Source organism: Ovis aries, chromosome X (assembly GCF_016772045.2).
Source record: "Ovis aries strain OAR_USU_Benz2616 breed Rambouillet chromosome X, ARS-UI_Ramb_v3.0, whole genome shotgun sequence".
NCBI lineage: Eukaryota > Metazoa > Chordata > Mammalia > Artiodactyla > Bovidae > Ovis > Ovis aries.
Window position 1 is genome coordinate 18,149,730 of NC_056080.1, and position 23,680 is coordinate 18,173,409.

Genomic DNA, 23,680 nt, shown 5'->3' on the forward strand with positions numbered 1-23,680 from the left:
CATAATGTGTTAGATTAGGTTAGGGCTCTTTTTTTTTTTTCGCCTGTTGATGGTCTATTGTACTAACACCATTTCTTGAAAAGATTATCCTTTCTTTCTTAAATTTTCTTTGTATCTTTGTTAAAAAAAATTAAATGACTATATTTTTATGGATCTGTTTCTAGACATTCTATTTCAAGGGCTAGCAAACTACCTCCCATAGATTAAATGTGGTCTGCTACCTATTTTTGTGCACCTCTGAAACTAAGAATAGTTTTTACATTTTCAAATGGTTTTTAAAAATCAAAAGAATAGTATTTCAAAGTATATGAGAATTACAGGAAAGTAAAATTTACATGTCCATAAATAAAGTTTTATTGGCACTCATCCATGCCCATTCAACACCTATGACTGCTTTTGTATAGTTGACACAGATATTGTATAGCCCATAAAATCTAAAATATTTTCTCTCTGGCCCTTTACAGAAAAAGTTTGCAAAGACTTGGTCTAGGATCTGAGAATCCTTATCCATGCATAATCTCAGGGGTTCTCTGAATGATATTATAAAAAGATACTGTAAGGACAGAAGCTTTAAATAGAACCTCTGAAAGCCCCGAGGAGGACAGAGAAGGAAAACACTTAATAGCCAGCTACCCATTCCAACTAGGACTAAAATATAAAAGCTTTAAGTAAAACTACTCTTAAAAGGATGAATTTTACTGCAACATGTAGTTAACTACAAAATGGGGAAATTTTAAGTTTAAAAGGTATTTATTTTTAATGACATTTTCTTACATATCTCTATGAATCACAAACTAAGGAAAAACACTTGCAATGTGAAAGATGACATGATAATGCCATGAATAATATGGTATTTTTATAAAAACCAACTGGAAAATTACAAAATTTTCTACTTGAGTAAGCATTTTTAAAAATGCAAACACTTATCAGATTAGCAGAGATGACAAAGAATGACAATGCCAGGGGATGATAAGGACAGGGAAACATTCTCATTGGCTCCTGAGGGGAGACTAATTGGGAGATGATCTTTCAGAACATCACTTAAATGCCTTTAAAAGGCACTGAGATGGGACTTTCCTGGTGGTCCAGTGGTTAAGAATCTGCCTTCCAATGCAGGAGATGCGGGTTCCATCCCTGGTCAGGGAACAAAGGTCCCACAAGCTGGGGGGCAATTATGCCTGGGCACCAAAACTTGAGAGCCTGAGCGCCACAACTGGAGACTCTGTGCCCCACAACTACTGAGCCCGAGCACTCTAGAGCCCATGCTCCACAACAAGAGAAGCCTGCACGCTGTGACTAGAGACAAACCATGGCAGCAGTGAAGAGCCAGAGCAGCCAAAAGAAAAGGCACTGAGGCAGCAACACAGCAATTCATCAGCATGAAAGAATAAGTGCGAACATTTATCCAGAACTTACTATGAGCCAGGGATTTCAAGTGCTTCGCCTCCTTTAACTTGTTTCATCTTTACAACACCAAGAGGTAGCTATTGTTATCATCTCCATTTCACAGATGTGAAAACCAAGGCACAGAGAGACTGAGTAGCCCGCCCAAGGTTACACAAGTAGTAGAAAGTGGTAGGAGTGCTTACACACATGAGGATCTACAAATAAGGTGATGACTACCGGCAACATGGTGCAGAATAGGGAAAACTCAGAGACAAGCAAATGTAAAAGAGGACTGTGGTCCGCCATACATTGGGATATTAAGGAACCATTTAACCTTGCTGCCAAAGATAGGCATGCTATACTGGGGACAAATGAGGCTACACAAGAGTGTATATGATATGACCTTATTTTTATTTTGAACTATAATTGTGTGTGTGTGTGTGTCAAGTCTGGAAGAACATGGCTCAAATATTAAGAGAGATATCTGAAGGTGATGTGGTCACAGGTGATTTTGACTTGCCTTCCTATTGATCTGTCTTGTTCTCATTTATTCTCTGAGAGTAAGTATTACTTATTTAATTTTTAAGTAGAAGAGGGCATCAGAAAATGAGATGGCTAGTGGCATCACCAATGCAATGGACATGAACCTGGGCAAACTTTGGGAGATGGTGAGGGACAGGGAGGCCTGGAGTGCTGCAGTCCATGGGGTCACAAAGAGTTGGACATGACTGGGTGACTGAAAACCAACAACTTAACAGTGCATCCCACGCTACTTTCCATCTCAGAAAAGTATATTTTAATAAAATGCAAATGTGAATGTAAAGAGCTTTGAGATACTTTAAGAAGACAGAGGCTATAAAACTATAATAAATCAGTTTCATCCTAAGAAAAGTTAAATAATAGAGGGGCATTTCAGGGAAAGTACAGCCCTTAATTGCAGGGGAGTTCAATATACCAAGAAAGAACTCCCAGTCAATGGGCATTTGTCTTTTCTTCTTCCTATCATAACTTATCACAGCAATAACTATAATTTAACTTTTTATTTCTAAAGCACTTTCAGTCACAACATTTCATTTAATCCTACAACAATAATACAAACAGAAAGGGTGGAAACAGAAAACAGAAAAAAGAGTTTCTCTAATTCCTTAAGACACCTGCAGATTTTTATGTGTGTGTTGGAGGAAAAATGTATTCCAAGATGCTGGGGAAAGGGTGATTGATGTCCTGTCACTTAAGCACAGCACTTGGGAGAGAGATGATAATTAAATTGAACAAACACAGGGTCCGTTCAGTTTTATATAATTTGAGGTAGCATGCAAAGCTGAGAGTCGGCATCAACTGCCAATTCATATGTCGATGAGAAATCTGCAATTATCGAAATTTCCAGGTGGCATTGTTTTGACTGTCTACTGGCAAGCGCAAGTCCTACTTTTACCATCTTCAGCTAATTTAAAACTGTGTCTCTGTGATGGTACTCAAGCTCAGGAAGCAGAGTTTTGATCAAATGTGTTTCTGGTGCCAGGAATCTTCCCAACGGTCTCAGAGTCCAGGTTACTTTTATTAGCAAGACAAAACAGCAGCAAACTGTATTCCTGGAGCTTTCCAGTGGTCTGAGGAAAAGATATACTGTGACTGCTGTACTCAGTCAGGACATATGCAGTCTAACAAGACAGGCTATACCGCGAGAAATACATCCGAGGACATAAATGACTCATTTGTTGAACACTGACATTTTTCAAATGTGTGTAAACCCAGATGATCCCAGACCTATGCTTAACTTCTTCATTCACTCATAAAACACGTCCTTCTAATGGGTCTGTCAGAGCGTGTCATCATTTTCAGGGTGACACCTGCTAATTTACTCCTCACCCCTGAAACCACATTTAATCCTACACTTTAGCTCTGCTAAAAGCTTCAGCAGTTGAGAGAGAAAGGGTCAAGGCCAGCAATCTATATAGCTGATCAGCTTTCTTCTTCCAAGCTGAGAACCTTTCCTGAGATTTCCAAAGTCACTTTCTCATGGGGAGAGGAGCAAGGGAGTCTGGACACATTTTTCTCATGAATAAATGTTTCAACTAATGAATTAATGGAAGGGAGGCAGGAAGAGAAAATAAAATTAAAATAAACAAAGGACAGATCATAACAGAAAGACTTAGGAAGGAGCTCAGGGTGACTTTCCTTTCTTTCTCTTTCCCCCTTGTCCTCTCTGCTTTCTTCCTCTTTCTCTTTTTTTCATGGTGACAGCAAGGAGAAAACTAACCAGAATCGAGAAGAAAAGAAGCGACATGGGCTGGGCATGGGAAGAAGTGGAAGAAAGAAGTAGGAGAAGAGAGCTTCAGGCACAAAATGAAGCAACATGAGCCCTGTGCTGACCTCAATGTGGTCTCTGCACTATGATTCCATTTCTGTAGACGCAACAATGGAATCAGCAAGTCCTGAATGATTCTGACCCTAAGAGGTCACAGCCATGGATACCAAAATGTCAGAAACGGATGGGGGAATGGTGTCATAATATTGTTTTCCTGATAAAATAATGATGATGTCATGAATTTAGAAAGAAAATCCCACAGGCACTTGCCCTAGATATACCCAGCAACAACATGTGACTCAATCAGTAGACAAGAGTCACCTCAGGGAGTGACCGAGCCCCACCTACTGCAAGAACCCACAGCCCCACAGGAAACAGCAGTCCCGTCCCGCCAGCCCCCACAGTCAAGGTCAGAAGACGCCTCTGCCCTGGCATGGCTGCTGGTGACTAGGAGTCTCTTGGGAAAGTCGCTTCCAGGCTCTGGGCCTCTCTCTGTTCCTCCTTTGTCATCAGGACAGAACACCCAGGGTGCCATCTAACTCCCAGGACTGCTGTGACCTCAGGCATTTGGGGTTCCTGGTTTGCAACATCCCCAAGAACAGGTGAAATCCCTAAAAACAGGCAAAACCCCTAAGAACAGGCAACATCCCTAGCTGGGATTTTTTTCACAGTGGTGACCTTAAACCGCTCCTACCTGTAGCTACTCTTCTGGCTTCCTTCTTTCTTGAGAGGCACACGTATCAGTTTTCTCCCCTGAACATCAATGCTGTCTGCTTCTCCTTCCCTCCAACTACACTACACCAGGACTTTAGTCAATAATGGTACCTCTCTTCATATTTACCTTGATATTGTCAAATAGGCTGTATAACCATGAAGAAATGGGAGTGTCTGTTTGCCTTTAATGGGTCAAAGACACAGCCACTCAGGGGAGCTTTTTGATAAGATATACCTGAGTTCTAAAGGAGTCACGTGGGAAGCCCTTCCTCCCTGGTGAGTGGGGATCACTATTGTGGGGCCAGGAGGCTGTTGTCCAAGGGCAGGGACATCGGCCCTCTCCACAGCTGGGCTTGTTCTGCCCCAGGCAGCAGCGGCCAGGGCGCACACATCCTTCACAGCTGAGCCCCACCTGAGCCCCCCAGCTGCTCTCAGTCCTTCTCCAGGGAGCTTCTCGGGTTGGAAACCAGACCCAGAGGCTTCTGAACCCTTTCAATCATGCTCTGAGCACAAGCCAGGAAGGCAGGGATGGGGGTGGCAGGAATGCAGACGAAGGAGCTATTTTTGAGTGACTGGAAATAAAAGCTAAACACAGGTGTGTTCTGCACCCATGGAAATTTTCCCAAATCCACAAGAATTCTTTATAAATAAACTAAAAAAAAACACACCACTGGAGTTGCCACATTTCATCCTGGTTTCCAGGGGCACACACAAATAGTTCAGGCCAGTGCACACTACTTCCAGAACTTAGGAGCGCTTACAGGCACCCACTAAAGGTGTCTGACTCATTTTCTAGCAAGCTCTATGAACTGACAACCTAGGACTGAAAATGAGGGTGATGTTTGCCCTGTGACTCCTACCATGGCTCAGAAAAGCAGGGCAAAGAGAAATCAATTTAACTGACTATAAAATGAGACCACGGCTGGCTTTTAGGGTAAATTGAGAAACTCTACAGCAAAAGCCATCAACACTTAGAGAACAGCAATTCCGAACTTTCAACTCAACTCATAATAAAGAACCATATCAAAATGTAGATTAAACAAATCATGGTGAAACTATTCACTCTGCAATCTGAAAAGCAAACAGTCATCTAAATGAACTTGTGGGTGATCCCTCAACTTGGAGCAAGAAGAAGATTTTTTTTATAAAGCAGGCTTGACAGACTCAGATTCCATCCCTCCCATCTTCAGCAGGCAAAGTATTTTTGGCATATTTTCTTTCCAATTCTTGCTGAAATCTCACCCATTGCAAAATTCTTTTTTTTAATATAATTTTATTTATTTATTTTTGGCTGTGCTGGGTCTTTGTTGCTACTCAGGCTTTCTCTAGTTGCAGCGAGCATGCTCAGTCCCTTCAGTCGTGTCTGACTCTTTGCAACCACAAGAACTATAGCCCACCAGCTCCTCTGTCCATGGGATTTCCCAGGCAAGAATACTAGAGTGGGTTACCATTCCCTTCTCCAGAGGATCTTCCTGACCCAGGGAAGAACCTATGTCCCCTGCATTGCAGGCAGATTTTTTTTTTTTTTTAGGTAAGAAGTGGGTTTATTTAGAAAGAAACACACTCCACAGACAGGGTGTGGGCCATCTCAAAGGGCAAGTGTGGCCTTGGGAGAAACACACTACAGAGTGTGGGCTGTTGCAACAGCTAAGCCCGGCAACATGACTACTGAGCCTGTGCTCTGGAGCCTGGGGAGCAGAAACTATTGAGCCCACGATTCACAGCTACTGAAGCCCACATGCCCCAGAGCTGAGCTCCACAAGAGAAGCCACCGCTATGAGAAACCTGCACACCACAACTAGAGAGTAGTGCCACCCCTCCATGTGGAAGCCAGGTCCAGGGATCAAGTGGACAGGGAGGATGCCAAGTGCTCATTTTGCAAGTGTAGTTGTAATTATCTGTAAGCTGCTTCACAGGTCCAAACTGCTTCTTAACATTCAGCTAGGGAACTGGGGAAAGCAGTCGCAACCCTCAGGACACTGTTAAGAGCAGCCTTCCACCTCCACCTGGTTCCCTGCTTCCTACTGGGTGGATGGGACCAGGAGAGAGTCCCACTCTAACTAAAGAAGCTCTTTAGAAAACTCCACTTTCTTTTATCCAGCAGGATTTCAGGCTGGGAGGAAGGAGTGAAATCACCAGGATGAATGAGTTCTCATTGTATAGAATCAAATGACAAGGATGGAATATAAGATGATGTTGAGGTAGAAATAGAAGAGACCATCTGCGGCAGTGTTTTCTTTTCCCCAAACCTTAGTAAACGTTATTGTACATCTGGTTTTCAACTGAAAAGAGGGTGTCCCCCTCCAAACAAAAACAGGAAAGTGACCTCCCCCCCTCCACATTGCAAAGAATGGCAGTTGTTTAAAACTCTGGTCACTTTATTGTCTGGGGGTGGGCGGGGGGTGAGGAACAGCTCCATCCCTTCCCCTGTGGAAATAAAACCTAATCTCTGTGCCAGTTATCAGAGTGTCTATCTCCTGCTTCACAGCCACTTCACGTCTTTGGTTCAGGGTCTGATTTAAAATAGGCAATGCCCTGTGCCCAGGAATGCAGCCTGGAGGAGGCCCACAGGATAAGCGCAAGGCTGGCAAAGAACCTCTCTGCCTCCTCGGCTGAAAGGAACAAGAAGGGCACTGTTTCCCCTTCTCTGGGTTCCTCTGGCCACAGTCAGCACCTACAGAGGTGAATCAAATTAAGTTCACAGGAGAAAATTTTAGAGGCGAGAAGATGGATGTTCTGGGGCCCTCAGCAAGCAGGGAACACTCTGCTGGTCCAGAAAGGTGCTTGAGCATTGCCCAGCATGCCACTTTCCATGTAGAAGGTGAGAGCGCCAAGCTGTCTCCCTAAATAATCTGACATTGGGCAAGCTACTTAAACTCTGGGGTCCTGCATTCCTTGGCATCTGGGGCTTGGGCTCTTCAAACACACAGCCTCCACAGCCATTCCTTAAAGGTCACTGTCCTTGATTAGAAGGTTATAATGGTAAATCCTACCAATCACCTATAGACACATTTGGGAGTGGGAGATAGGGGGCAGGTAACACCACATCCCTCCCCTCTCAGTGATGGCCAGAGGCAGCAGGACCCAGGGCCTGCTTCCCACCTGAACCCCCTGCCCTCTCTCCCCTTTCTCTGCCCTCTCCACCCTGTCCATGCTTTCTCAGTTCAGTTCAGTCGCTCAGTCGTGTCCGACTCTTTGCGATCCCATGAACTGCAGCATGCCAGGCCTCCCTGTCCATCACCAAAACTGGCTGGAGTCTACCCAAATCCATGTCTATTGAGTCAATGATGCCATCCAACCATCTCATCCTCTGTTGTCCCCTTCTCCTCCTGCCTTCAATCTTTCCCAGCATCAGGGTCTTTTCAAATGAGTCAGCTCTTCGCAGCAGGTGGCCAAAATATTAGAGTTTCAGCTTTCTAGCCCTGCATAAATGTAAGCAGTAGTGATGATTCCCCAGTCACGCCCTTAAGCATCCTAAAGACAGCTCAGGTTTTCCTCATGGTCAACCATGATAAGAACCCTATATTTCAGGGAAAAGGCCACATATTCTGGGAATTACTTAAATAATAGATCTTTCAACCCCCTTCTTGATGAGTACCACTGCATGAAAGCATAAAGTCCATGGTGCAGGCCCTGTTAAGCTGTGTCACTTCACACAGATGCAGTGATCATAAAATCATCCCATCTTCTCAGCCTGAGCAAGATGGGCAAGATTCTCTCAGGCATGCTACCTGTCTTTGATCTGAACACTAAACATTCTTTAAGCCTTATCTGAAAAAAAAAAAAAAAAGCCTTATCTGCCTGTGAGGCCCAACTTTGCCTTTCTGGAACCCCTCCTTGGGTCCCTCATGACACAGAGCTTTGCAGCCAGGGCTGCTGTGGAGGGTGGACTTGCCAGTCAAGCAGGCCGCTCTCCGTCCCCCAGGTTAGCCTTTCTGGAATAGGGCCACGCAAATCTGCAGCTGGCTCCAAGGCAAATGGTATCTAGCTGTGCTTCAAGTTCATTCATTCACTTGGATACATTTGGCCTAGCCTGACTGAGAGGAAAGACGCAAGATTCTTCCTTGGGAATTCAGGATTATGAAAATAATTTCAAAGGTTATAACAAAAGCTCATATTATCCGCTCAACACCTCAAAGTAGTTCAGAGTTTAGAAGATAGGAGGGAACCTTTGTTTACCTTATTGATGAGAGTGACTATATCTCCTTCTTTGATTGTCAATTCATCGTCGTTCTGTGCCTCATATGGAAATATAACTTTGCAGTAATCCTTGGCTGTAAGGAGAAAAGAAAACACAGCCTTTAAAATGCTGTATCTAATGAGCTGTCCCAGGAGGAGATGTTCTCTATCACATCAACTGCAGAGAAAGGCACACTTAACTGACAGGACATAACTGCTGCATAAAGAAACAAGGTTCACCCTCGGAAAACCACCCAAGATGGCTCATTTTTGGTTCATGCATTTTTTTATTCTTGCTCTTTTCCCTCACAAATTAGGTGATGTCATGAAAGCCACTGACTGCTTTGCTTTTCTCAGACAGAAAAGCAAAATGGTTTCCTTGGTCTCAGAAAACAGGGGTGTCCTTTTATAGACTCTTTATTTTACACACCATTTTATATCTTCTTCAGGTGGATGCATACGTAGATACAATCTACAAAGAGCTTAAAAGCTTAAATTTTGCCCTCTCTTCTGCACATCACTAAATCAGAAATCAAGCATACGCATACATTATAAAATGGTACTCAAAACAATGGAAAAGACTCCAGTATGGTCTGTTAAGAGACAGAGGTTGATGTAGCTGTATGTGATCACGTGTCAGTCACAAATGGCCAACAAATACTGACCAAATGTTCTTTACACACACGTGGGATGGGGGCGAACTTTTCAAATATGTTTCAAGGTCCCTCTATGGGAACCTGCCTACTCAGAAAGGGGGTTGTTTGACAGTAAGGAAACAGAGAGAAAACCCAGAGAGAAAACACTAAGGCCAGTCAAAATCCATTCAAATATGCTCTGAATTATATGCTTTGGAAAGTCTGCTGCTGCTGCTGCTAAGTCGCTTCAGTCGTGTCCGACTCTGTGCAACCTCATAGACGGCAGCCCACCAGGCTCCCCCGTCCCTGGGATTCTCCAGGCAAGAACACTGGAGTGGGTTGCCATCTACCTGATACTAAAACCACAGATGCACCTGTTTAGAAGACAGTGAAAATATTTGTAAGGTACTGGGAAAATTAAGACTTTGAAAAGAGGTTTAAAGTCTCAGGACAGAAGGTAGAAAGAAAAATTCGAAAGAATTAGCACCTACTAATATATCTACCTAAAGAAACTAAAGACCCATATTTAGAAAACTATAAAACACTGATGAAAGAAATCAAAGAGGACACTAATAGATGGAGAAATATACCATGTTCATGGATCAGAAGAATCAATATAGTGAAAATGAGTATACTACCCCAAAGCAATCTACAGATTCAATGTAATCCCTATCAAGCTACCAGTGGTATTTTTCACAGAACTAGAACAAATAATTTCAAGATTTGTATGGAAATACAAAAACCTCGAATTGCCAAAGCAATCTTGAGAAAGAAGAATGGAACTGGAGGAATCAACTTGCCTGACTTCAGGCTCTACTATAAAGCCACAGTCATCAAGACAGTATGGTACTGGCACAAAGACAGAAATATAGCTCAATGGAACAAAATAGAAAGCCCAGAAATAAACCCACACACATATGGACACCTTATCTTTGACAAAGGAGGCAAGAATATACAAGGGAGTAAAGACAATCTCTTTAACAAGTGGTGCTGGGAAAATTGGTCACCCACTTGTAAAAGAATGAAACTAGATCACTTTCTAACACCGCACACAAAAATAAACTCAAAATGGATTAAAGACCTAAATGTAAGACCAGAAACTATAAAACTCCTAGAGGAGAACATAGGCAAAACACTCTCAGACATAAATCACAGCAGGATCCTCTATGATCCACCTCCCAGAATGCTGGAAATAAAAGCAAAAATAAACAAATGAGATATAATTAAAATTAAAAGCTTCTACATAACAAAGGAAACTATCAGCAAGGTGAAAAGACAGCCTTCTGAATGGGAGAAAATAATAGCAAATGAAGCAACTGACAAACAACTAATCTCAAAAATATACAAGCAAAAAACAAACAAACAAACAAATAAAAAAAATATACAAGCAACTCATGTAGCTCAATTCCAGAAAAATAAACCACTCAATCAAAAAATGGGCCAAAGAACTAAATAGACATTTCTCCAAAGAAGACATACAGATGGCTAACAAACACATGAAAAGATGCTTAACAACACTCATTATCAGAGAAATGCAAATCAAAACCACAATGAGGTACCACTTCACATCAGTCAGAATGACTGTGATCCAAAAGTCTGCAAGCAATAAATGCTGGAGAGGGTGTGGAGAAAAGGGAACGCTCCTACACTGTTGGTGGGAATGCAAACTAGTAGAGCCACTATGGAAACAGTGCAGAGATTCCTTAAAAAATTGCAAATAGAACTGCCTTATGACCCAGCAATCCCACTTCTGGGCATACACACTGAGGAAACCAGAATAGAAAGAGACACATGTACCCCAATGTTCATCGCAGCACTGTTTATAATAGCCAGGACATGGAAACAACCTAGATGTCCATCAGCAGATGAATGGATAAGAAAGCTATGGTACATATACACAATGGAATATTACTCAGCCATTAAAAAGAATACATTTGAATCAGTTCTAATGAGATGGATGAAACTGGAGCCGATTATACAGAGTGAAGTAAGCCAGAAAGAAAAACACCAATACAGTATACTAACACATACATATGGAATTTAGAAAGATGGTAATGATGACCCTGTATGCGAGACAGTAAAGAGACACAGATGTGTAGAGCAGACTTTTGGACTCTGTGGGAGAGGGAGAGGATGGGATGATTTGGGAGAAGGGCATTGAAACATGTATACTATCATGTAAGAAATGAATCGCCAGTCTATGTCCAATGCAGGATACAGGATGCTTGGGGCTGGTGCATGGGGATGACCCAGAGAGATGTCATGGGGAGGGAGGTGGGAGGGGGGCTTATGTTTGGGAACACAAGTACACCCATGGTGGATTCATGCCAATGTATGGCAAAACCAATACAGTATTGTAAAGCAAAATAAAGTAAAAATTAAAAATAAAAAAAAAAAGAATTAGCACCTACTGGGTATTTATTATTCTGCACCAAAGTCAACAACCCCAAAGACTCTGAATGGCTTTAGATATTTCCCAAGGATTAGGCCAGTTCCTACAGATTACAACCTAGAGGTATATAAGTAAGTATCAATTATATTATCCCTGGTACAATTTACATCACTAAATTGTGGGGATATTTTTTATTATGGTTAATATATCAATCAAAGAGAGTGATATATAAAATTAAGGCAATAAAACATCTATAATACAGACACACTGGTCTAGGGTTGGGATATGACAGAGAGTAGGGAGGGGACAAGGGAGGAAGGGAGAGAGGGAAAGAGAGGGACTAACTTTGTTGACAGATGTTTTTGCTTCCCATTCAATGACTTGAAGATATCATTTATATCCCCTAGCCTAGTGCAGGACCCCTTCTGTCTTAGGAAGTTGATGGCTTTTGCTCCTTAACTCATCCTAAGAGGCACTAGTTCTAAATCCCATCACTATCAATCCACCCAAATATTCCTAAGCCCACATGGTTCCAGCTCTCTTAAATTAGCTATAGCAAACCTCCAAAATTCTGAATGGACCCAAATGTTCTAAAGGGAGGGGGAAAGTTAAGCATCTTTAAATTGGATAATGACAGCTCCTTACCAATTTTCCTATTGACCGTATTAGTGAAATATGACTACCCCACCTCAAAACTTGCAACAACACTGAAATAAATGCAGTATTATTGGAGAACTGCCCTGCAGAGTCTTTGCTTTAAGAATAATTTGTTGGATCAAAATCATGGAAACGTTTTACACAGAAGATAAGGCTTCTGTGGCCAACAAAGAAAAGGAAAAAAGTCATGTTTCTATTCCTTTCTACCCATCAAAAAATAGTCAATTAAGTGTGACAGACATTGTTGGTTAACTTCCTGGTCACTATTCCCCATCCCCTTCCCAGTTCATAGAAACCTAATTTGCTCAGACATTATTTTCAGGAATAGGGAACCCTCCCACAGCCCTGGGGATGAGTAAAGTATGTCTAGGCAAATAATAGTTTTATAACCGCTTTTACATTGAAATATAGTTAATTTATAATGTTGCAGTTGTTTCAGGTGGACAACAAAGTGATTCAGTTATGCACACACACACATATAGTATTCTTTTTCAGATTCTTTTTCCACACAATTTATTACAAGACATTGAACATGTTTCCTGTGCTATAACAGTAGGTCTCTGTTGTTTATTTTATATATAGTAGTGTGTATGTTAACACCAAACTCCTAATTTATCTTCCTCCACTTCCCACTATCCCATTGGGTATTTGTATGTTTATTTTCTCTGTCTGTGAGTCCACTTCTGTTTGGTCAATAAGTTCATCTGTATCAACTTTTTAGATTTCAAATATAAGTGATATCATATGATATTTGTTTTTGTCTCATTTACTTAATATAATAATCTCTAAGTCCACCCATGTTGCTGCAAATGGCATTATTTCATTCGTTCTACGGCTGAGTAATATTCCATTGTATATATGAACCACATCTTCTTTATCCATTCCTCTGTTGATGGACATGTAGGTTGCTTCCATGCCCTGGCAACTGTAAATAGTGCTGCAATGTAGCTTCCTAAATTATGATTTTCTCTGGATATATGCCCAAGAATGACATTACTGGATCATATGGTAGCTCTACTGCTAGTTTTTTAAGGAACTTCCATAGTGTTTTCCATAGTGGCTGTACCAATTTGCATTCCCACCAACGGTGTAGAAGGGTCCCTTTTTCTCCACATCCTCTCCAGCACTGTTTGTAGACTTTTTAATGATGGCCATTCTGACTGGTGTGAGGTGATGCCATATTATAGTTTTGATTTGCATTTCTCTAATAATCAGCCACATTGAGCATATTTTCATATGTCTGTTGGCCATCTGTGTATTTTCTTTGGGAAAATGTCAATTAGGTCTCTTTAGGCAAATAATATTTATTTCACTTCCCTTTGTGAGTGATTGGTTGAGAAATGTGCATGTGATCCACTTCTAGCCAATGAGATGTGAGAAGCAATGTTCTGGGGTGGGGAGAGGCTATTAGATTTTGTTCCCAGATTAAAAAAAAAAAAGATACATGAGAAAAATAGTTACCCCGGCCTTTTTGCATTTAACACTGTTTCACCCTTGTTGGAAGACAGTACACCGTTTTGTCCTGCAGCAGTCACATTTCAGCCATGAAAGGAAAGCCAAGAAAATCAAACAGGAAGTGACCTTGAGCCCTGACACTGTTGAGATGTCTGTCAAATTATTCAACTTCAGGGGACCTGTCCTTGGATTTCCTGTTATCTGACTTAATAAAATTTCACTGCTTATCATCACTTTGTGGTGAGGTAGGTATTTATCACTCAAAGCAGAAGGCTCCCTGACATGAAGGAACTCAGAAGAAAGAGGACACTTTCAGTAACCTCTTCTGAAACACTTCACTATAATCTGCCTCCCCAACCCAAACCTTCTTCCTATGTATCTTTCTCATCCCTTCTCCCACCCTCCCCCACCAACTCTTCCCTTGTTACCTTAAGACCTGGCCTCATAATAGGTCAGTAAATGACTATGAAATTGATTTATAACCAACAGAAGTGAGAAAACATTTTTATAAGAAAGTACTAATATGCTTTTAAAATGTTTCATGAGGCCATTTCGTTTTATGGTCAGTTTCCTTATGAGCTAAAGGAGGGTAGGTGTTCCTCTGTCATTTTTTTAAAAACAGCTTTAATGATGTATGATTTATATACCATAAAATTCACACATGTAAGTTGTACAGTTTGTAGAGTTTTAATAAATTTATAGAGTTGGGTGGCCATCACTGCAATGCAGTTTCAGAACACTTTCAACATGTAACTATGCTGTTTTATATGTAAAGCCTTAGGCGCAAAATGATCTGCTGCGCTACTGCTGCTAAGTCGCTTCAGTTGTGTCCGACTCTGCGCAACCCCATAGACGGCAGCCCACCAGGCTCTCCCGTCCCTGGGATTCTCTAGGCAAGAATACTGGAGTGGGTTGCCAAATGATCTAGAAAGCACCAATTTTAGATAAAAGAAGGAGGTGATAGTGCCAGTGGCTACCATTAACTACCTCTCTCGGTAAAGCAGGTTCCCACACGATACCTTACCCATCTTTGTATCTCCAGAACCTGACATAGCTCCCATTCAGTGTTTCTTGATGATTCTCTAGCAACACCTATAAAGTAGAGGACTATGGGATAGCAAAGCAGGAAGAGAGGATTCTGGGCTAGAAGTCAGGATGGTCAAGACTGGGTTTGGCCCCAACCAGTCCTTCCCAAGCACACAACTTGAGGCAATCATGCTGTTGCTCTGGACCTCACATCCTTAGTTGTGAAAGAGAGGCTGGCCCAGGAGTACCAAGAGGAGGGTTTGGCTAACTTTAGCAGGACTCTTAGAGCCAATTTAAGCTTATTCTAGAACTCTAATATAAAACAAATAAAAACAGAACTATCTGGTTAAATTAGAGAGTGAGGCTCATCCATCTTCTCCCCAGATCCTCAGAAATATCTCAGTGAAATAATGGAGGCATCAAGGAACACACTGGGCTACACATAAGTCCCAGCTGCCTCTGACCGTTCAGGGCTCTGGTCATGAGCCCCGTAACTCACAACACTCCTGACAACTACTTACCCCACATTTTAAGTTATTATGATATATTTGAAAATAAGAATTTTTTTTTTTACCTCTGAGGCATTTGGGCCCTAACTCAGCAGTATTGGGAAATAACATTAGGCTGGTTTGGCTATATCAATGGTTTTAAGATATTCAAAAGTAAATTCAAATACAAAATAATATATTAACTGAGACTATGATTTTAATTTTCTAGAGTCTGTGGAATAAAAATGTTTCCTACTTTAATTCAAATATTTACTGAGTCACCACCATGTAAAAGATGGGCTTCCCTGGTGGCTAAGTGGTAAAGAATCTGCCTGACAATGCAGGAGACACAAGAGATGCAGATTTGATCTGATCCCAGGGTTGGGAAGATCTCCTGGAAAAGAAAATGGCAATCCACTCCAATATTCTTGCCTGGAGAATCCCATGAACAGAGGAGCCTGGCAGGCTACAGACTATGGGGCAACAAAAGAATTTGACACCACTTAGCGACTAAAAAACAACATGAAAAAGTTACTGTCAGTTCTTGGGCTTGTGATATACAGGTCAGTCCAACCACCCTCACACAGAAGTCCAACCTAATACACAAATAAGCATCAACTCACTATGACAGAATATCGTCACGGTGTTTCAGAGAAAGGCAAGATCATATTCAGGAGAGAGTTCACAAAAGAGCAGGCATTTGATAGGTCTTGAAAGGAGGGTATAATTCCAAATCCCTTTTGAACGTGGGAAGATTATAAATTTTAAATGAGTAGCAGACAGAGACGGAGAGTAAAGGACTGAAATTAATTTTTGGAGGCAGGGATTTTCCATCTATTCATCAATTAGATGGATTTAATTAGTCGAAGATCAAATAGGAATGAATACACACATGCACATCAAGAAATAAAGACATGATTTATCCAGTGATTAAGATGATTGTGTCTCTATTTTTTTCTTTAGAAAGATTTAAAAATATTAATAAATTAGCATAAGACTGAAACCTTAAGTCAGTTTTTAAGCCTTTTTTGTCTCAGAGTCCTTCAAGAATCTGATAAAAAGCAATGACTCTTTCCAGAAAAGAAAAAAAAAAAAAACAGATACATTCAAAGGTGCAGAGAAAATGTGTTATACAATATCTGGTATACAGTATCAGAAGGGTCAAGGACCCTGAAACAAAAATTGCCCAGTTCCCAATCAAGAGCCCCTTTTAAGTGATGATCGGCACTGCAATTTCAAGAAATACCAAGTCCAGTCATAATTCACATCCCTTTCAAAAAAAGCCCCCCAAATTTCTAGAAATTTACATGAGATTAAAAACAGATTGTTCAAGGAATTTAATTCACATGACCACACCCAATGACACCCTTCAGCTGCCTTTATAGTCTATTTGTACAAAAAGCAAACAAACTTAAGAAAATATTCTCACCTTAAAAAAAATAAAAGCAGAGAAACAGAATAAACATATCAACAAAGAAAACATATATACACACCAAGAAAGTAACATTAAATTTAGGACAATTCTTTGAGCTCAACTTAGGACATGAAGATCAAAACTCCATGTGTCACAAAGTCTGGTTGGAAGCCTTCCAGAACTTTCAGCAGAGATGGAAAGTATCAGGTCATGCCTAGAACTGGAGGTTTTCTTTTCTTCTGAGGACACCAGAACAAAAATATCAAGCTCAGTGGTGTCTACTTTTGCCAACATCAAAATCTGAAAATTCTTTCATTAAACTGACAAATATTATCTGAGACACTACTGGTTCATAATCCCTTATTCAGAAGGCCTGGGGACAGAATTTTTCAGATTTTAGAAAGGAAATACATTGCACATACCATATAATATGTAACATCCCCAGCTGGGATCTGGGGCTATACTCAAGCATCATATACATTAAAAATTTTCAGCAAATGGATGCTTCGTCACCCCAAATGTGATGAATGAGCTAGTGGTAAAGAACTGGCCTGCCAGTGCAGAAGACTTAGGAGACAGGGGTTTGATCCCTGGGTTGGGAAGATCCCCTGGAGGTGGGCATGGCAACCCACTCTGGTATTCTTGCCTGGAGAATTCCATGGACAGAGGAGCCTGGCAGGCTATAGAGTCCAGGGGGTCACAGAGCTGGACACTATTGAAGTGATAAAGCCTTCTAGTTTTTGGGAGTGTTTTGTACTTTGGAGTTGCAATAAGGGTTTGACTTCTTTCATGTTCTGGGGAAAACTGAAATAAGACTAGTTATTTGATTCTCAAGGAGTTTATCATTAAGGAGAGGAAATAAAGCACTTATATGCAGAGCTCTGGACAAGGCAACAGGGAGGAGAGTCAGAGTGATGTGTTTGGATTAAAGCCTTAGAAACTTGGAAATGGGGAAATCACTTCCTAAAGCAGAAACCTGGGGTCCCTTCCTAGCAGAGGAAAATAGCACTGGCCCTGCCTGGACAATGTTCCAGGCCTTTGACTAGAGTGGGGTGGGGTGTTTCCCAACCATTCTTGATGACAAGAAGCAGATAACTAGTCTTATTTCACTTATTCTCTTTAACACTCATGGGAGGGGTGGGATGAATACATTTATTCAAAAAATACTGAGTGTCCAGCATATGCCCGGTGGCAGAAGATACAGTGGTGCCCTCCTGGGGCATAAGATAGTCCACACCAGCAGTTCACAACTGGGTTGACTTGGCTTCCCATGAGACACCAACAAAGCCCCTGGATGTTTATGGCTGTCACAGTATGGGGGGAGGTGGTAACTGACATCTGGGAGGCTGCTAAATACCGTACAATGGACACAGGACAGCCCCCAGCAAAGTCTGATGTGGTCTAAATGTTCACAGGGCCCAAGTGGAGAAAACCGGGTCTATATCTAAACTCGGGGAAATGAAGCACAATGTCTTTGCCACTACATTGTCAACTCTGACCCAATGCTTTCTGTCACGAAAAAGTTGACCCCTCTGGTATTGCATGTTGATGGTAATATGACTTTCAAATTATTTCATATATATGAACTATGCCACTTTTTACTTTCTTACTTTGAAAAGAAAAGAAAAATCAAAATCTGACAGGCAAAGGAAGCCTTTCTGTTCTCTAATATGGAGCAGACCGTGGCTCCTCTCAATGACACCTTCTCCTGCTCAGGTGAGGAGAAACTCTGAGTCTTTGGGAGGAAGGAAATCCACTAGGACAGCAGAGCGAGAGTTCATTTTGTCTTCTAAGAGGACTGCATTTGAAATCCAGGTCATCTGCAGCATGGGTAGGCTGGGCACCCTTGCAGAAAGACCCCCCCACTCTGAATCTGTGTTGTGAGCATTTGATGAAAGGTGCTTTCCTAGGGTGAACAATGACCCTTGAGACACTGAGCCTGAGGGCTTTAGGGACAAATCAGGTGTGGGAGAAGCTAAAGGGCTGGGTAGGACACACATTCCAGTGTTCTTGCCTGGAGAATCCCAGGGATGGGGGAGCCTGGTGGGCTGCTGTCTATGGGGTTGGACATGACTGAAGTGACTTAGCGGCAGCAGCAGCAGCAGGACACACATTTCATATCAAACTTCCAAGGCCCAAACGTAAGCGAGCTTTGGAGAAGATAAATGAGCAAAAACACCTATCCTGGCAAATGAGATGAAAAGAGTTCACAGGTAAGGCTGGGCGAAGGCAAAAGGAGAAGAGGGTGGCAGAGGGTGAGAAGGTTAGATAGCATCACTGACTCAATGGACGTGAATCTGAGCAAACTCCAGGAGCTAGTGAAGGACGGGGAGCCTGGCGTGCTGCAGTCTATGGAATCACAAAGAGCTAGAAACAGTTTAGTGAATCAACAACAACATCAAGGCTGGGAAAAATCCCAACATAAGGGGAGGTGACCCTTTTTTCTCCTAATCAAACATGTAGCGAGAAAGTGAAAATTAGCTCAGACTGAGAAAGTAAAAATCTGCAAATGCGGATACAAATGCAGATACAGCCAGCTGCAACATGAACTGGAAATAGTATTTCTTCCAAGCACACACGCTACAGCTGCAAAGGGTCCAAGAAGCCCCTTCTCTGAGAGAGTGACTACTGCTTTCTTACTCCCTGAGAAAGTCTGTCCTCTAAGACCACAGGTGATCAGAAACTTTGCTTTTATGTATCGTATTAGTAATAATGACGTGTTCCACCCTTTGTTGAAGGAAACAAGTCACCGTGACACAGAAAAGAAGCCTGGAATCCCCACACCAGCGCAGGGCCTCCTGTAAGGGGTACTGGACACAGCCCTGCTCTTGGATCAGTGGTTCCCAAAGACACAGGACTGGGTTCAGCTCACAGACCAGCTGTGATGTGGCCCCACTTACACAGCCCTGTTTTGCTTGGAACATATCAAAACCCTGCTGCTTCATCTAAATTTTGCTCACTTCCGCCTCTCCTCCAAATCTGTAACTGCTCGTTTTTGTTTGGTGCAATGCTCCACAGGGTTCCTGGGCAGTCCCTGTGTTGCAATGAGCCCAGAAACGTGACCTTGTCAAACTAGCGTAAACCAGGAGCTCTTGGGTTGGCTGGGCGTTGGCAGAGGCTAGAAAGAACAAGGATCTGTCAAGTCCCACAGAGCAACCACTGCTGACCCCCTAGGAATCTGAAATAAGCTCGAGGGTCAACAAATATGTTCTTTCCCTCCCGGTGACTGTGAACTTGGGGAAGGAGACTTGTGGCTTCTACACTGCTTTGACAAGACTCTGTTAGGTACAGAGCCTGGTAAACTGAAATCATTTCTAATTCTCCATCTGCTCCACCACCATTGTTGCCAGTGTCCACTGAGTCCATGGCACTTTCCTGGACTGGATGGTGGGGGTGGTGGGCAGAAGACACCGCCCCCACCATGAGGGATCAATGATAGCCACAAGGTACTACATGTCACCGTCACAGGGGACAATGCCTAAGAAGCAAGTCAAGGGACAAAGTGATCAGAAAGATGGTGCAAGTGTCCAGTGATAATGTGAGGGGAGGATAAGCAGACAAAGTTTAGCCTTTGATCCCCAGGCATCGTTTATTCAGAAGCCTGACCTGCCTTTGTACACATTCTGTCAAGGACTATTTTTTCTCTAACCTACCTGTTCAACTGGTCCTCTGAATCTCTAAGACTGAACTGTTTGTTCAGGAAGATGCTAAAGAACTCTTTCTTCAGGCTATTTTTCTATCCCACAGAGGCCACAAATCTGTATCAATTGTAGTCAGAAAGAGGGGAGCTCCAGATGTGGTGAGCTGGAGGCACCTCAGGGCACTACATTTATGAATATTTAGACAGCTTTTCTCTTGTTACAAAAATTATGGCAATCTGTTCCACAGCATGCATTTCTGATGAATTTCAATATCATAAAAGCTTTACTGGGGGTGGGGAGATGATGTTGTTTAAATAAATCCTGATCAGCTGAGTTTCACTTCTCTCAGAAGATACCAATCTACACTGAATATTTTTTGAATCATCATAATGCTTACTCATGACGTGAGCTTGTATCCGGTTGGCAAAAAAGACCACTTGGGTTCTTCAGTAAGATGTTACCAAAAAAACCAAAGAAACCTTTTCAAAAATAGTTATCTATTTATTTGGCTGCACCCAGTCTTAGGTTGTGGCACATGAACTCTCTGTTGTGGCACGTGGGATCTAGTTCCCTAACCAGAGACTGAACCCCGGCCCCCTGCACTGGGAGCTCAGAGTCTTTGCCACTGGACCACTGGGGAAGTCCCCTGAACAAACTTTTTGGCCAACCCAGTATCTGAACGCGCTAAGGAGACAGCTATGTGGGAAGGCACATCTCTTCTCTGTACTGCTGGGCAAGTTGTTATGGGTGTGACTTCCAACCGGAAGGAAGGAGGCTGTGTTCTTCCCCAAGTTCAGGGTCATTTCGAAAAGTGGGTCAGTCCTCTGTGTCCTTCCACCTGAACTTGGGTACTACACCAAAATCCAGAAGCAGCAAAATGTTCCAAATGGAGGGGGCTACCTGGTGGACTAGGAGCCCTCATGGAAATCATGGGAGAACCATTACCCCAGAATTTGCTCTTTACAATGGGAGCCAGAAAGTGTGTGAGGGGTGAGATTAAACTGCAGCAATCTTGCTCTGGCTCCATGAAAACATGGCTGTCAATAAAAACCTCTCCAGGCTTCACTGAGAGTGATCACTCTTCCCAACCACTTACACACAGACTTATCTCTGGCATCTGTGCCAAATGACATCTTCTCATATTCCGACTCAACTGTTCACATCTTTCTTTTGCCTCTCCCAAGGGCTGTTCAATTCTTGGAATGCAGAAAGCTTTCACTCTGAATTATAAAGCTTTTGGAACTGAATCAGATAGTGAAGATGCTGGGAGAGACCCGAAGGCTTCTCTTGAGCACAACCCTCTGACTTCAGAGACAATGCAGACAATGAAGAGCAAGGCCAGAGAAACAAAATTATTTGCCCAAGGTCACACAGCTAGCTAAGAAGAGAGCTAGTCCCGGAATCTGTGCTTCCTGACTCTCAGCAGAATACCCCTGCTACCGTGTAAAACCACTCGTTATTAACAACTCAGCCCCACTCTGGGATGCATCTAGTGATAGACGTCGTTAATAGACACTTGTAGGACTGAACGAGGCGTGGGCTAGAGTCAGGATTCTCCCAAGTGCTCAAGGGACCTCAGCATTCTGAACTGTGTTAAAATCCAGGCCCAGGAGGCCCATCTTAGATCCCAGAATCACTTTCAAACTACACTGTCTGATATGGTGGCCCCTGGGCATGTGTGGCTTCTGATAATCAACACGTGGCTAAGCCAAGATGAGATGTGGTATACATGGAAAATACACGCTGGATTCTGAAGATTCAGATGAAAAGAGAATTAAAATACCTCATTTAATAATTGTTTATGGGTTACACATGTTGAAAGGATAATACTTGGGATATATTGAGCTAAATAAAATATATTTAAATTGAGTCCACTTAATTCTTTTTTTAACCTGTTTCTTTTCTTGTTTTTTTCTTTTTTTATTTTTTAATGTGGCTACCAGAAAATGTAAACTCTTGTATGTGGCTCACATAGTATTCCTATTGGTCAGTACTTCTCTAAAACTCCTTCCACACCCACCACCTAACCTTGCCAAAACAGACCTGAGTCTCCTGCCTGCAGACATTACCGAGGACAAAAAGATCAATCAAGGATATGCTCTTATTCTAGTGTGAGTTCTTGAGGCCTGAGGATGAGTCACTTAAGCATGTCCTGCAGACTGTCCTATTTTGTGTCACAATCTTACAAGTGACACTCAGATTCCCCCAGCTCTGCCTCCCCCAAACCAACTCACAAGTCACCCTAGCTTCTATTTACTCTGCAGAGAGAGGAACAATCTATAAGGCATTTTTCTTTCACTTCTATTGAAACGCTTTTCCATTAAAAAAATTCTCTGTTTCTCAGATTCTTATTCTGCAAACATGACTGAGGTTGGTGAAGGCCACTGGTTGTCACCTGTCACAAGGACAGCCTGTCCCAGGGACCCCATTCCAATTACCTTTGAGGCTTGATGTGTCTTCCCCTCTTCCTGCCCATCTTCCACTCCAGCCATTCCAGCAAACTTGCCTAATAACCTGGATCACTGATAAACTTGTCAATTGCCAGAACTACAGAATGAGCAGTTGAATGGAAGGAAGGATGGGCTACTGTCCAACAGCAGAAAACATTATGGAAATAGTTTAACTTTGAATTCATGTAAAGAAAAAGTTTCAGGATGCTCTTCAAGAATCTTGAAGGTTCCGGTAAGCGGCCTGAGGTGACTCCTAAAAATGGTGCGCTATTCACTTGACCCAGAAAACCCCACAAAATCATGCAAATCAAGAGGTTCAAATCTTCGTGTACACTTTAAGAACACTCGTGAAACCGCCCAGGCCATAAAGGGTATGCATATCCGAAAAGCCACCAAGTATCTGAAGGACGTCACGTTAAAGAAGCAGTGTGTGCCCTTCCGCCGCTACAACGGTGGAGTTGGCAGGTGTGCACAGGCCAAACAGTGGGGCTGGACTCAGGGTAGATGGCCCAAAAAGAGTGCTGAATTTTTACTACACATGCTCAAAAATGCAGAGAGTAATGCTGAACTTAAGGGCTTAGATGTAGATTCTCTGGTCATTGAGCACATCCAAGTGAACAAAGTCCCCAAGATGCGATGCAGGACTTACAGAGCTCACGGTCGGATCAACCCCTACATGAGCTCTCCCTGCCACATTGAGATGATCCTTACTGAAAAAGAACAGATTGTTCCTAAACCAGAAGAGGAGGTTGCACAGAAGAAAAAGATATCCCAGAAGAAACTGAAGAAACAAAAACTTATGGCCCGGGAATAAATGCCGCAAAAAATAAATGCAAATAAAAGTAAAAAAAAAAAAAAAAAAAAAAAAAGAATCTTGAAGGTTTTAGTGTTTAAATGGAGATTTAGCATTAGCATTCTAGCACCCGGGAATTTGT

General features: G+C 42.2%; 2 protein-coding genes across 14 annotated transcripts in view; one reads left to right on the forward strand and one right to left on the reverse strand.

Annotated features, from left to right (window-relative positions):
* Positions 1-23,680, reverse strand: part of SH3KBP1 (SH3 domain containing kinase binding protein 1) — a 332,004-nt gene that overhangs the window by 73,574 nt on the left and 234,750 nt on the right. For all 13 annotated transcript variants that reach the window (XM_060407724.1, XM_027963245.3, XM_060407720.1 and 10 more), the window contains one exon: positions 8,588-8,682. In XM_060407724.1, the coding sequence (XP_060263707.1) occupies positions 8,588-8,682 (95 nt within the window). The remainder of the gene's footprint in view (positions 1-8,587; positions 8,683-23,680) is intronic.
* Positions 22,980-23,617, forward strand: LOC101110649 (large ribosomal subunit protein uL22). Its single transcript, XM_012106362.5, has one exon. The coding sequence runs from the start codon at positions 23,005-23,007 to the stop codon at positions 23,557-23,559; it is 555 nt and encodes a 184-aa protein (XP_011961752.3). The 5' UTR covers positions 22,980-23,004; the 3' UTR covers positions 23,560-23,617.